Source organism: Heptranchias perlo, chromosome 23 (assembly GCF_035084215.1).
Source record: "Heptranchias perlo isolate sHepPer1 chromosome 23, sHepPer1.hap1, whole genome shotgun sequence".
Classification (NCBI taxonomy): domain Eukaryota; kingdom Metazoa; phylum Chordata; class Chondrichthyes; order Hexanchiformes; family Hexanchidae; genus Heptranchias; species Heptranchias perlo.
The window spans coordinates 49,539,392-49,552,777 of NC_090347.1; the positions used below are offsets into that span (position 1 = coordinate 49,539,392).

General features: G+C 45.3%; 1 protein-coding gene across 1 annotated transcript in view; it reads left to right on the forward strand.

Annotated features, from left to right (window-relative positions):
- Positions 1–13,386, forward strand: part of LOC137341340 (alpha-2-macroglobulin-like) — a 188,382-nt gene that overhangs the window by 163,639 nt on the left and 11,357 nt on the right. Inside the window, exons 34-37 of the mRNA XM_068004464.1 lie at positions 6,679–6,769; positions 7,432–7,500; positions 8,108–8,213; positions 9,652–9,736. Coding sequence (XP_067860565.1) covers positions 6,679–6,769; positions 7,432–7,500; positions 8,108–8,213; positions 9,652–9,736 — 351 coding nt within the window. The remainder of the gene's footprint in view (positions 1–6,678; positions 6,770–7,431; positions 7,501–8,107; positions 8,214–9,651; positions 9,737–13,386) is intronic.

The window sequence follows — 13,386 nt, forward strand, 5'->3', positions numbered from 1 at the left end:
ATTTAATGGGTGTTAGTGAGATTGTCAGTATTTAATGGGTGTGAGTGAGATGGTCAATATTGAACCGTTGTGAGTGAGATGGTCAGTATTTAATGGTTGTGAGTGACATGATCAGCATCTCATGGGTGTGAGTGAGATGGTCAGTATTGAATGGGTGTGAGTGAGATGGTCAGTATTTAATGGGTGTGATTGAGATGGTCAGTATTTAATGGGTGTGATTGAGATGGTCAGTATTTAATGGGTGTTAGTGAGATGGTCAGTATTTATTGGGTGTGAGTGAGATGGTCAGTATATAATGGGTGTGATTGAGATGGTCAGTATTTAATGGGTGTGATTGAGATGGTAAGTATTTATTGGGTGTGAGTGAGATTGTCAGTATTTCACCAATGTGATTGAGATTGTCATTATTCAATGGGTGTGATTGAGATGGTCAGTGTTTAACGGTTGTGATTGAGATGGTCAGTATTTAATGTGTGTGTGTGAGATGGTCAGTATTTAATGGGTGTGTGTCACTTGGTAAGTATTTAATGGGTGTGAGTGAAATGGTCAATATTTAATGGGTGTGAGTGAGATGGTCAGTGTTTAATGGTTGTGAGTGAGATGGTCAGTAGATAATGGGTGTGATTGAGATGGTCAGTATTTAATGGGTGTTATTGAGGTGGTCAGTATTTATTGGGTGTGAGTTAGATGGTCAGTATTTTATGGTTGTGAGTGAGATGGTCAATATTTAATGGGTGTGACTGAGATGGTCAGTATTTAATTGGTTTTATTGAGATGGTCAGTATTTAATGGGTGTGATTGAGGTGTTCAGTATTTAATGGTTGTGAGTGAGATGGTCAGTATTTAATGGGTGTGATTGAGATGGTCAGTATTGAATGGGTGTGAGGGAGATGGTCAGTATATAATGGGTGTGATTGTGGTGGTCAATATTTAATGGTTGTGATTGAAATTGTCAGTATTCAATGGGTGTGAATGGGATGGTCAGTATTTAATGGGTGTGAGTGAGATGGTCAGTTTTTTAATGGGTGTTATTGAGATGCTCAGTATTTAATAGGTCTTATTGGGATAATCAGTCTTAAAAGAGTGTTATGCAAATGGTCAGTATTTCATGGGTGTGATTGAGATGGTCAGTATTTATTGGGTGTGATTGAGATGGTCAGTATATAATGGGTATAAGTGAGATGGTTTGCATTTAATGGGTGTGATTGAGATGGTCAGTATTTAATGGGTGTGAGTGAGATGGTCAATATTTGATCATTGTGAGTGAGATGGTCAGTATTTAATGGTTGTGAGTGACATGATCGGTATATAATGGGTGTGAGTGAGATTGTCAGTTTTATAGGTGAGTGTGATGATCAGCATTTAATGGGTGTGATTGAGATGGTCAGTCTTTAATGGGTGTGATTGAGATGGTCAGTATTTAATGGGAGTGTGAGAGATGGTCAGTTTATAATGGGTGTGTTTGAGATGGACAGTAATTAATGGGTGTGATTGACATGGCCAGATTTTCATCAGTGTGAGTGAAATGGTCATTATTTAATTGGTGTGAGTTAGATGGTCATTATTTAATGGGTGTGAGTGAGATGGTCAGCAGATAATGGGTGTGGGTGTGATTGTCAGTATTTATTGGGTGTGAGTGAGATGGTCAGTATTTATTGGGTGTGATTGAGATGGTTAGTATTTATTGGGTGTGATTGAGATGGTCAGTATCTAATGGGTGTGAGTGAGATGGTTTGTGTTTAATGGGTGTGAGTGAGATGGTCAGTAATTAATGTGTGTGATTGAGATGGTCAGTATTTAGTGGTTGTGAGTAGAATGGCCAGTATTTGATGGGTGTGAGTCAGATTGTCAGTATTTAACCGGTGTGATTGAGATTGTCATTATTCAATGGGTTTGAATGGGATGGTCAGCGTATAATGGGTGTGAGTGAGATGGTCATTATTTAATGGGTGTGAGTGAGAAGGTCAGAATTTAATGGGTGTGATTGAGATGGTCAGTCTTTAATGGGTGTGATTGAGATGGTTAGTCTTTAATGGGTGTGATTGAGATGGTCAGTATTTATTGGGTGTGATTGAGATGGTCAGTATTTAATGGGTGTGATTGAGATGGTCAGTTTATAATGGGTATTATTGACATGGCCAGATTTTAATCAGTGTGTGTGAGATGGTCAGTATTTAATGGGTGTGAGTGAGATGGTCAGTTTATAATGGGTGTGAGTGAGATGGACAGTAATTAATGGGTGTCATTGAAAGGTCAGTTTTTAATGGGTGTAATTGAGATGATCAGTATTTAATGGGTGTTATTGACATGGCCAAATTTTAATCAGTGTGAGTGAGATGGTCAGTATTTAATGGGCGTGAGTGAGATACTCATTATTTAATGGGCGTTAGTGAGATGGTCATTATTTAATGGGCGTGTGTGAGATGGTCATAATTTAATGGGTGTGAGTGAGATGGTCAGCATATAATGGGTGTGAGTATGATTGTCAGTATTTAATGGTTGTGAGTGAAATGATCAGTATTTAATGGGTGTTATTGAGATGGTCAGTATTTAATGGGTGTGAGTGAGATGGTCAATATTTAATGGGTGTTATTGAGATGGTCAGTTTTATTGGGTGAGTGTGATGATCAGCATTTAATGGTTGTGAGTGAGATGGTCAATATTTATTGGGTGTGATTGAGATGGTCAGTATTTATTGGGTGTGATCGAGATGGTCAGTGTTGAATTGGTCTGATTGAGATGGTCAGTCTTTAATGGGTGTGATAGAGATGGTCAATTTTTAATCGGTCTGAGTGAGATGGTCAGTATTTCATTGGTCTGATTGAGATGGTCAGTCTTTAATGGGTGTGAGTGAGATGGTCAATTTTTAATCGGTGTGAGTAAGATGGTCAGTATTTAATGGGTGTGAGTGAGATGGTCAGTATTTAATGGGTGTGATTGAGATGGTCAGTATTTATTGGATGTGATTGAGATGGTCAGTATCTAATGGGTGTGAGTGAGATGGTTTGTGTTTAATGGGTGTGAGTGAGATGGTCAGTAATTAATGTGTGTGATTGAGATGGTCAGTATTTAGTGGTTGTGAGTAGAATGGCCAGTATTTGATGGGTGTGAGTCAGATTGTCAGTATTTAACCGGTGTGATTGAGATTGTCATTATTCAATGGGTTTGAATGGGATGGTCAGCGTATAATGGGTGTGAGTGAGATGGTCATTATTTAATGGGTGTGAGTGAGAAGGTCAGAATTTAATGGGTGTGATTGAGATGGTCAGTCTTTAATGGGTGTGATTGAGATGGTCAGTATTTATTGGGTGTGATTGAGATGGTCAGTATTTAATGGGTGTGATTGAGATGGTCAGTTTATAATGGGTATTATTGACATGGCCAGATTTTAATCAGTGTGTGTGAGATGGTCAGTATTTAATGGGTGTGAGTGAGATGGTCAGTTTATAATGGGTGTGAGTGAGATGGACAGTAATTAATGGGTGTCATTGAAAGGTCAGTTTTTAATGGGTGTAATTGAGATGATCAGTATTTAATGGGTGTTATTGACATGGCCAAATTTTAATCAGTGTGAGTGAGATGGTCATTATTTAATGGGCGTGTGTGAGATGGTCATAATTTAATGGGTGTGAGTGAGATGGTCAGCATATAATGGGTGTGAGTATGATTGTCAGTATTTAATGGTTGTGAGTGAAATGATCAGTATTTAATGGGTGTTATTGAGATGGTCAGTATTTAATGGGTGTGAGTGAGATGGTCAATATTTAATGGGTGTTATTGAGATGGTCAGTTTTATTGGGTGAGTGTGATGATCAGCATTTAATGGTTGTGAGTGAGATGGTCAATATTTATTGGGTGTGATTGAGATGGTCAGTATTTATTGGGTGTGATCGAGATGGTCAGTGTTGAATTGGTCTGATTGAGATGGTCAGTCTTTAATGGGTGTGATAGAGATGGTCAATTTTTAATCGGTCTGAGTGAGATGGTCAGTATTTAACTGGTCTGATTGAGATTGTCAGTCTTTAATGGGTGTGAGTGAGATGGTCAATTTTTAATCGGTGTGAGTAAGATGGTCAGTATTTAATGGGTGTGAGTGAGATGGTCAGTATTTATTGGATGTGATTGAGATGGTCAGTGTTGAATTGGTCTGATTGAGATGGTCAGTCTATAATGGGTGTTATTGAGATGGTCAGTATATAATGGGTATGAGTGAGATGGTTTGTATTTAATGGGTGTGATTGAGATGGTCAGTATTTGATCGTTGTGAGTGAGATGGTCAGTATTTAATGGTTGTGAGTGTCATGATCGGTATATAATGGGTGTGAGTGAGATGGTTAGTTTTTAATGGATGTGAGTGAGATGCTCAGTGTTTAATGGGTGTGATTGAGATGGTCATAATTTAATTGGTGTTAGTGAGATAGTCATAATTTAATGGGTGTGGGTGAGATGGTCAGTATTTCATGGGTGTGATTGAGATGGTCAGTATCTAATGGGTGTGAGTGAGATGGTTTGTATTTAATGGGTGTGATTGTGATGGTCAGTATTTGATGGGTGTGACTGAGATTGTCAGTATTTAATGGGTGTGAGTGAGATGGTCAGTATTTAATGGGTGTGAGTGAAATTGTCAGTATTTAATGGGTGTTATTGAGGTGGTCAGTATTTAATGGGTGTGAGTGAGATGGTTAGTATTTATTGGGTGTGAGTGAGATTGTCAGTATTTAATGGGTGTGATTGAGGTGGTCAGAATTTAATGGGTGTGAGTGAGATTGTTATTATTTATTTGGTCTGATTGAGATGGTCTGTCTTTAATGGGTGTTATTGAGAAGGTCAGTATTTAATGGGTGTCATTGAGATGGTCAGAATTTAATGGGTGTGAGTGAGATGGTCAGTATTTAATGGGTGTTGGTGAGATGGTCATAATTTAATGGTTGTGAGTGAAATGGTCAGCATATAATGGGTGTGAGTGTGATGGTCAGTATTTAATGGGTGTGATTGAGATGGTCAGTATTTAATGGGTGTGATTGAGATGTTCAGTATTTAATTGGTGTGATTGAGATGGTCAGTATTTAATGGGTGTTATTGAGATGGTCAGTATTTAATGGGTGTTATTGAGATGGTCAATTTTATTGGGTGAGTTTGATGATCAGCATTTAATGGGTGTGATTGAGATGGTCAGTATTTCATGTGTGTGTGCGAGATGGTCAGTATTTAATGGGTGTGAGTGAGATGGTCAGTATTTAATGGTTGTGAGTGAGTTGGTCAGTATTTAATGGGTGTGTCTGAGATGGTCAGTATTTAATGGGTGTGTGTGAGATGGTCCGTATTTATTGGGTGTGAGTGAGATGGTCAGTATTTAATGGGTGTGAGTGAGATGGTCAGTTTCTAATGGGTGTGATTGAAATGGTTTGTATATAATGGGTGTGATTGAGATGGTTCGTCTTTCATTAGTCTGATTAAGATGGTCAGTTTTTAATGGGTGTGAGTGAGATGGTCAGTATTTATTGGGTGTGGGTGAGATTGTCAGTATTTAATGGTAGTGAGTGAGATGGTCAATATATAATGGGTGTGATTGAGATTGTTATTATTTATTTGGTCTGATTGAGATGGTCAGTCTTTAATGGGTGTTATTGAGAAGGTCAGCATTTAATGGGTGTCATTGAGATGATCAGAATTTAATGGGTGTGATTGAGATGGTCAGTATTTATTGGGAGTGTGAGAGATGGTCAGTTTATGATGGGTGTGATTGAGATGATCATTATTTAATGGATGTGGGTGAGATGGTCATAATTTAATGGGTGTGAGTGAAATGGTCAGCATATAATGGGTGTGAGTGTGATGGTCAGTATTTTATGGGTGTGATTGAGATGGTCAGTTTTATTGGGTGAGTTTGATGATCAGCATTTAATGGGTGTGTGTGAGATGGTCAGTATTTAATGGGTGTGAGTGAGATGGTCAGTATTTAATGGGTGTGTCTGAGATGGTCAGTATTTATTGGGTGTGTGTGAGATGGTCCGTATTTATTGGGTGTGAGTGAGATGGTCAGTTTCTAATGGCTGTGATTGAGATGGTCAATATATAATGAGTGTTATTGAGTTGTTTAGTATTTAATTGGTCTGATTGAGATGGTCAGTCTTTATTGGGTGTTATTGAGGTGGTCAGTATTTATGGTTGTGATTGTGATGATCAGTATATAATGGGTGTGAGTGAGATGGTCAGTATTTACTGAGTGTGATTGAGATGGTCAATTTTTAATTGTTGTGAGTGAGATGATCATTATGTAATGGGTGTGATTGAGATGGTCAGTGTTTAATGGGTGTGATTGGGATGGTCAGTATATAATGGGTGTTATTGAGATGGTCAGTATTTAATGGGTTTGATTGTGATGGTCAGTATTTAATGGGTTTGATTGTGATGGTCAGTATTTAATGGGTGTGAGTGAGATGTTCAGTATATAATGGGTGTTATTGAGATGGTCAGTATTTAATGGGTTTGATTGTGATGGTCAGTATTTAATGGTTGTGATTGTGATGGTCAGTATTTAATGGGTGTGAGTGAGATGGTCAGTATTTAATGGGTGTGATTGAGATCATCAGTATTTAATGGGTGTGGGTTGGATAGTCTGTATCGATTGACTCCCCTGGCCATTTGACTCACCCTTTTCTCTCTTCCTTGTTCTAGCTTCATGGGCGATCGTCCAGTTTCGAACATGGTAATTGTCGATGTGAAGATGCTTTCTGGTTACTCTGCAGATGAGAGTTCTGCTTTGTTGGTGAGCATTTCCTCAACTTGGGCCTTTAATCTGTTCAGGGACCAGAAAGAAGGAGGAGTTTTTGTTCCTGCCCTTATCCAGACCAGCTCATGCCCATATCATGCGAGAGAGGAAGGGGGGTGCAGACAGAAGGAGATGTAGGTGGAAATTTTCACTTCTCTGGATCGCTATCCAGTGACCCCTGGGTTAGTGAGGGGGTGAATCAGCCCCGGGGTTCCTGCTCCTGACCCCTGTCCAGTGACCCCTGGGTTAGGGAGGGGGGTGAATCATCCCCGGGGTTCCTGCTCCTGATCCCTGTCCAGTGACCCCTGGGTTAGGGAGGGGGTGAATCATCCCCGGGGTTCCTGCTCCTGATCCCTGTCCAGTGACCCCTGGGTTATGGGGGGGGGGTGCCTCTTTAAGGGTTCCTTCTCTTGATTCCTGGACAGTGATGCCCCTTCGCATCCTCTCATGATCCAATATCTTGCTGACACTCACATTCTGGCACCAAACTTGGAACCAGACCCCAGCGAGAAGCCGTCCCCTGGAACGTGCTGTCGGGGGCTAATGGGATGAGATGACTGCATTCAGTGTGATGGGACTAATTAATAATTATTGATAGTAATTATTATTCGTTAATATTCATTAATAATTAATATTCATTAATCTCACTATCATTTCAGACCAGGGAAAATGCCAATGTCAGCAAATTGGAAATCCGCAATGATCATGTGTTAATCTACATCGAGTCGGTAAGTATTGGAGGAGAGATCGGGAGGGAGTTGGGGGGTTGCAGACAGGGGTGGAGAGAGAGAGAGAGACAGGGAAGGAGTCAGATACTGATAGGCAGAGACTGAGGGAGAGAGCGCGACAAATGGGAGAGAGAGAGAGAGAGAGAGTGAGCGAGATCGAGAGAGACCTGGAGACGGAGACGGAGAGGGAGAGAGACAGGCTGAGAGCAAGAGACACACAGAGAGGGGGAGACAGAGAGAGGGGGAGAGACGGAGAGAGAGGGAGACAGAGAGATAGCTACAAAGGTAAGTCGGAGAGGCAGAGAGAATGGTGAAGATGGTGGGTCCCATGGACCAGATGAGCTGGGAGACACTGAGTAAATATGTGAGTTTGTGATGTGAGTTTGTGGGATGAGTTTGTGATGTGAGTTTTGATGTGAGTTTTGATGTGAGTTTGTGAAGTGAGTTTGTGATATGAGTTTGAGATGTGGGGTTTGAGATGTGGGGTTTGAGATGTGGGGTTTGAGATGTGGGGTTTGAGATGTGCAGTGAGGCCAGGGCCATGTGATGATTAGGTTAGTGGGCAGAGACCTCGTTTCTCCGGCACTGATGCCACTTCACTCTCCAGATGGAATCGAATCGTCTCCTACAATTATCCTTTCACGCCATCCATAATTTTGAGGTGGATAATATGCAGCCGGCTTATGTAAAAGTCTATGATTACTACGAGACAGGTAGGGTCCCTCAAACAGTACACTTCCATCTCTCCCTGTCCAATCCTCGAGTGTTTATTCCATTTGATCTCTCCCTGTGCAATTCCCGTGTGTTTATTCCATTTGATCTCTCCCTGTCCAGTTCCCGTGTGTTTATTCCCTTTGATCTCTCCCTGTCCAATTCCCATGTTTTTATTCCCTTTGATCTCTCCCTGTCCAATTCCCATGTTTTTATTCCCTTTGATCTCTCCCTGTCCAGTTTCCATGTGTTTATTCCCTTTGACCTCTCCCTGTCCAATTCCCATGTGTTTATTCCCTTTGATCTCTCCCTGTCCAATTCCCATGTGTTTATTCCCTTTGATCTCTCCCTGTCCAATTCCCATGTGTTTATTCCCTTTGATCTCTCCCTGTCCAATTCCCATGTGTTTATTCCCTTTGATCTCTCCCTGTCCAGTTCCCGGGTGTTTATTCCCTTTGATCTCTCCCTGTCCAATTCCCGGGTGTTTATTCCCTTTGATCTCTCCCTGTCCAGTTCCCGGGTGTTTATTCCCTTTGATCTCTCCCTGTCCAATTCCCGGGTGTTTATTCCCTTTGATCTCTCCCTGTCCAGTTCCCGGGTGTTTATTCCCTTTGATCTCTCCCTGTCCAATTCCCGGGTGTTTATTCCCTTTGATCTCTCCCTGTCCAATTCCCGGGTGTTTATTCCCTTTGATCTCTCCCTGTCCAATTCCCGGGTGTTTATTCCCTTTGATCTCTCCCTGTCCAGTTCCCGGGTGTTTATTCCCTTTGATCTCTCCCTGTCCAATTCCCGGGTGTTTATTCCCTTTGATCTCTCCCTGTCCAATTCCCGGGTGTTTATTCCCTTTGATCTCTCCCTGTCCAATCTCCGGGTGTTTATTCCATCACTTCTCTCCCTCTCTATTCCCCGGTTGTTTATTCCCTTCAATCTCTCCCTTTCAAATTCATGGTTTTTAATTCATTTTCATCCTTCCCTATCACATTCCTGGGTGTTTATTCCCTTTGAACTCTCCTTGTTCAATTCCTGTGCTTATTTCCAGTGATCGCTCCCTGTCCCATTCCCTGCCCCATTTCCTGTTTATTCCAATGTGTTTATCCACAGGGCTTTGTTCTGCTGTGTTTTCCCGGGTGTTTATCCTCACCTGATTATTCCAAGGATTTTTTCCCCTGGTGTTTATTCCCTGGTGTGTATTCGCTGGCATTTATTCCCGGGAGTGTATTCCCAGGAGATTATTCCCTCGTGTATTCCATCATGTTAATTCTCAGGTGTTTATTCCATGGCTTTCATTTCCAGATGTTTATTCCCAGATTTTTTCCAATTCTTTATTTCCCATTTGTTTATTCCCAGGTGTTTATCCGTGAGTGTTTATTCTCAGGTGTTTATTCCGGGTTGTTCATTCCCAGGTTTTTATTCCCATCCTTCACTCCCTTTCCCCTTCAGGTGACTCGGCCATCGCTGAATACCACAGACCAATCAGAACGGACAGTGTGACTCGAATCATTTTAACGAGACGAGAAAACCTCAAGTGAGTTTGGAGCATTTTCACTTGCAACAGAAACACTCTCTCTCCCTCTCTCCCCATCCACAGAATCCACTCTCTCTCCCTCTCTCCCCATCCACAGAATCCACTCTCTCTCCCTCTCTCCCTGTCCACAGAATCCACTCTCACTCCCTCTCTCCCCATCCACAGAATCCACTCTCTCTCCCTCTCTCCCCATCCACAGAATCCACTGTCACTCCCTCTCTCCCCATCCACAGAATCCACTCTCTCTCCCTCTCTCCCCATCCACAGAATCCACTCTCTCTCCCTCTCTCCCCATCCACAGAATCCACTCTCTCTCCCTCTCTCCCCATCCACAGAATCCACTGTCACTCCCTCTCTCCCCATCCACAGAATCCACTCTCTCTCCCTCTCTCCCCATCCACAGAATCCACTCTCTCTCCCTCTCTCCCCATCCACAGAATCCACTCTCTCTCCCTCTCTCCCCATCCACAGAATCCACTCTCTCTCCCTCTCTCCCCATCCACAGAATCCACTCTCTCTCCCTCTCTCCCCATCCACAGAATCCACTCTCACTCCCTCTCTCCCTGTCCACAGAATCCACTCTCTCTCCCTCTCTCCCTGTCCACAGAATCCACTCTCACTCCCTCTCTCCCTGTCCACAGAATCCACTCTCACTCCCTCTCTCCCTGTCCACAGAATCCACTCTCACTCCCTCTCTCCCTGTCCACAGAATCCACTCTCTCTCCCTCTCTCCCCATCCACAGAATCCACCCTCACTCCCTCTCTCCCCATCCACAGAATCCACTCTCACTCCCTCTCTCCCTGTCCACAGAATCCACTCTCACTCCATCTCTCCCCATCCACAGAATCCACTCTCACTCCCTCTCTCCCCATCCACAGAATCCACTCTCTCTCCCTCTCTCCCCATCCACAGAATCCACTCTCACTCCCTCTCTCCCTGTCCACAGAATCCACTCTCACTCCCTCTCTCCCTGTCCACAGAATCCACTCTCTCTCCCTCTCTCCCCATCCACAGAATCCACTCTCACTCCCTCTCTCCCCATCCACAGAATCCACTCTCTCTCCCTCTCTCCCCATCCACAGAATCCACTCTCACTCCCTCTCTCCCTGTCCACAGAATCCACTCTCTCTCCCTCTCTCCCCATCCACAGAATCCACTCTCTCTCCCTCTCTCCCTGTCCACAGAATCCACTCTCACTCCCTCTCTCCCCGTCCACAGAATCCACTCTCACTCCCTCTCTCCCCATCCACAGAATCCACTCTCACTCCCTCTCTCCCTGTCCACAGAATCCACCCTCACTCCCTCTCTCCCTGTCCACAGAATCCACCCTCACTCCCTCTCTCCCTGTCCACAGAATCCACTCTCACTCCCTCTCTCCCTGTCCACAGAATCCACTCTCTCTCCCTCTCTCCCTGTCCACAGAATCCACTCTCTCTCCCTCTCTCCCCATCCACAGAATCCAGTCTCTCTCCCTCTCTCCCCGTCCACAGAATCCACTCTCACTCCCTCTCTCCCCATCCACAGAATCCACTCTCACTCCCTCTCTCCCCATCCACAGAATCCACTCTCACTCCCTCTCTCCCTGTCCACGGAATCCACTCTCACTCCCTCTCTCCCTGTCCACAGAATCCACTCTCACTCCCTCTCTCCCTGTCCCCAGAATCCACTCTCACTCCCTCTCTCCCCGTCCACAGAATCCACTCTCACTCCCTCTCTCCCCATCCACAGAATCCACTCTCACTCCCTCTCTCCCTGTCCACGGAATCCACTCTCACTCCCTCTCTCCCTGTCCCCAGAATCCACTCTCTCTCCCTCTCTCCCCGTCCACAGAATCCACTCTCACTCCCTCTCTCCCTGTCTACAGAATCCACTCTCACTCCCTCTCTCCCCATCCACAGAATCCACTCTCACTCCCTCTCTCCCTGTCCACAGAATCCACTCTCTCTCCCTCTCTCCCCATCCACAGAATCCACTCTCTCTCCCTCTCTCCCCATCCACAGAATCCACTCTCACTCCCTCTCTCCCTGTCCACAGAATCCACTCTCACTCCCTCTCCCCCTGTCCACAGAATCCACTCTCTCTCCCTCTCTCCCTGTCCACAGAATCCACTCTCACTCCCTCTCTCCCCATCCACAGAATCCACTCTCTCTCCCTCTCTCCCTGTCCACAGAATCCACTCTCACTCCCTCTCCCCCTGTCCACAGAATCCACTCTCTCTCCCTCTCTCCCTGTCCCCAGAATCCACTCTCTCTCCCTCTCTCCCCATCCACAGAATCCACTCTCACTCCCTCTCTCCCTGTCCACAGAATCCACTCTCACTCCCTCTCTCCCTGTCCCCAGAATCCACTCTCACTCCCTCTCTCCCTGTCCACAGAATCCACCCTCACTCCCTCTCTCCCTATCCACAGAATCCACCCTCACTCCCTCTCTCCCCATCCACAGAATCCACTCTCACTCCCTCTCTCCCCATCCACAGAATCCACTCTCACTCCCTCTCTCCCCGTCCACAGAATCCACTCTCACTCCCTCTCTCCCTGTCCACAGAATCCACTCTCTCTCCCTCTCTCCCCATCCACAGAATCCACCCTCACTCCCTCTCTCCCTGTCCACAGAATCCACTCTCTCTCCCTCTCTCCCCATCCACAGAATCCACTCTCACTCCCTCTCTCCCTGTCCACAGAATCCACTCTCACTCCCTCTCTCCCTGTCCACAGAATCCACTCTCACTCCCTCTCTCCCCGTCCACAGAATCCACTCTCACTCCCTCCCTCCCTGTCCACAGAATCCACTCTCACTCCCTCTCTCCCCGTCCACAGAATCCACTCTCTCTCCCTCTCTCCCTGTCCACAGAATCCACTCTCTCTCCCTCTCTCCCCATCCACAGAATCCACCCTCACTCCCTCTCTCCCTGTCCACAGAATCCACTCTCTCTCCCTCTCTCCCTGTCCACAGAATCCACTCTCACTCCCTCTCTCCCTGTCCACAGAATCCACTCTCTCTCCCTCTCTCCCCATCCACAGAATCCACCCTCACTCCCTCTCTCCCTGTCCACAGAATCCACTCTCTCTCCCTCTCTCCCCATCCACAGAATCCACTCTCACTCCCTCTCTCCCTGTCCACAGAATCCACTCTCACTCCCTCTCTCCCCATCCACAGAATCCACTCTCACTCCCTCTCTCCCTGTCCACAGAATCCACTCTCACTCCCTCTCTCCCTGTCCACAGAATCCACTCTCACTCCCTCTCTCCCCATCCACAGAATCCACCCTCACTCCCTCTCTCCCCATCCACAGAATCCACTCTCACTCCCTCTCTCCCCATCCACAGAATCCACTCTCTCTCCCTCTCTCCCTGTCCACAGAATCCACTCTCACTCCCTCTCTCCCTGTCCACAGAATCCACTCTCTCTCCCTCTCTCCCCATCCACAGAATCCACTCTCTCTCCCTCTCTCCCCATCCACAGAATCCACTCTCACTCCCTCTCTCCCTCTCCACAGAATCCACTCTCACTCCCTCTCTCCCCGTCCACAGAATCCACTCTCTCTCCCTCTCTCCCTGTCCACAGAATCCACTCTCACTCCCTCTCTCCCTCTCCACAGAATCCACTCTCACTCCCTCTCTCCCCATCCACAGAATCCACTCTCTCTCCC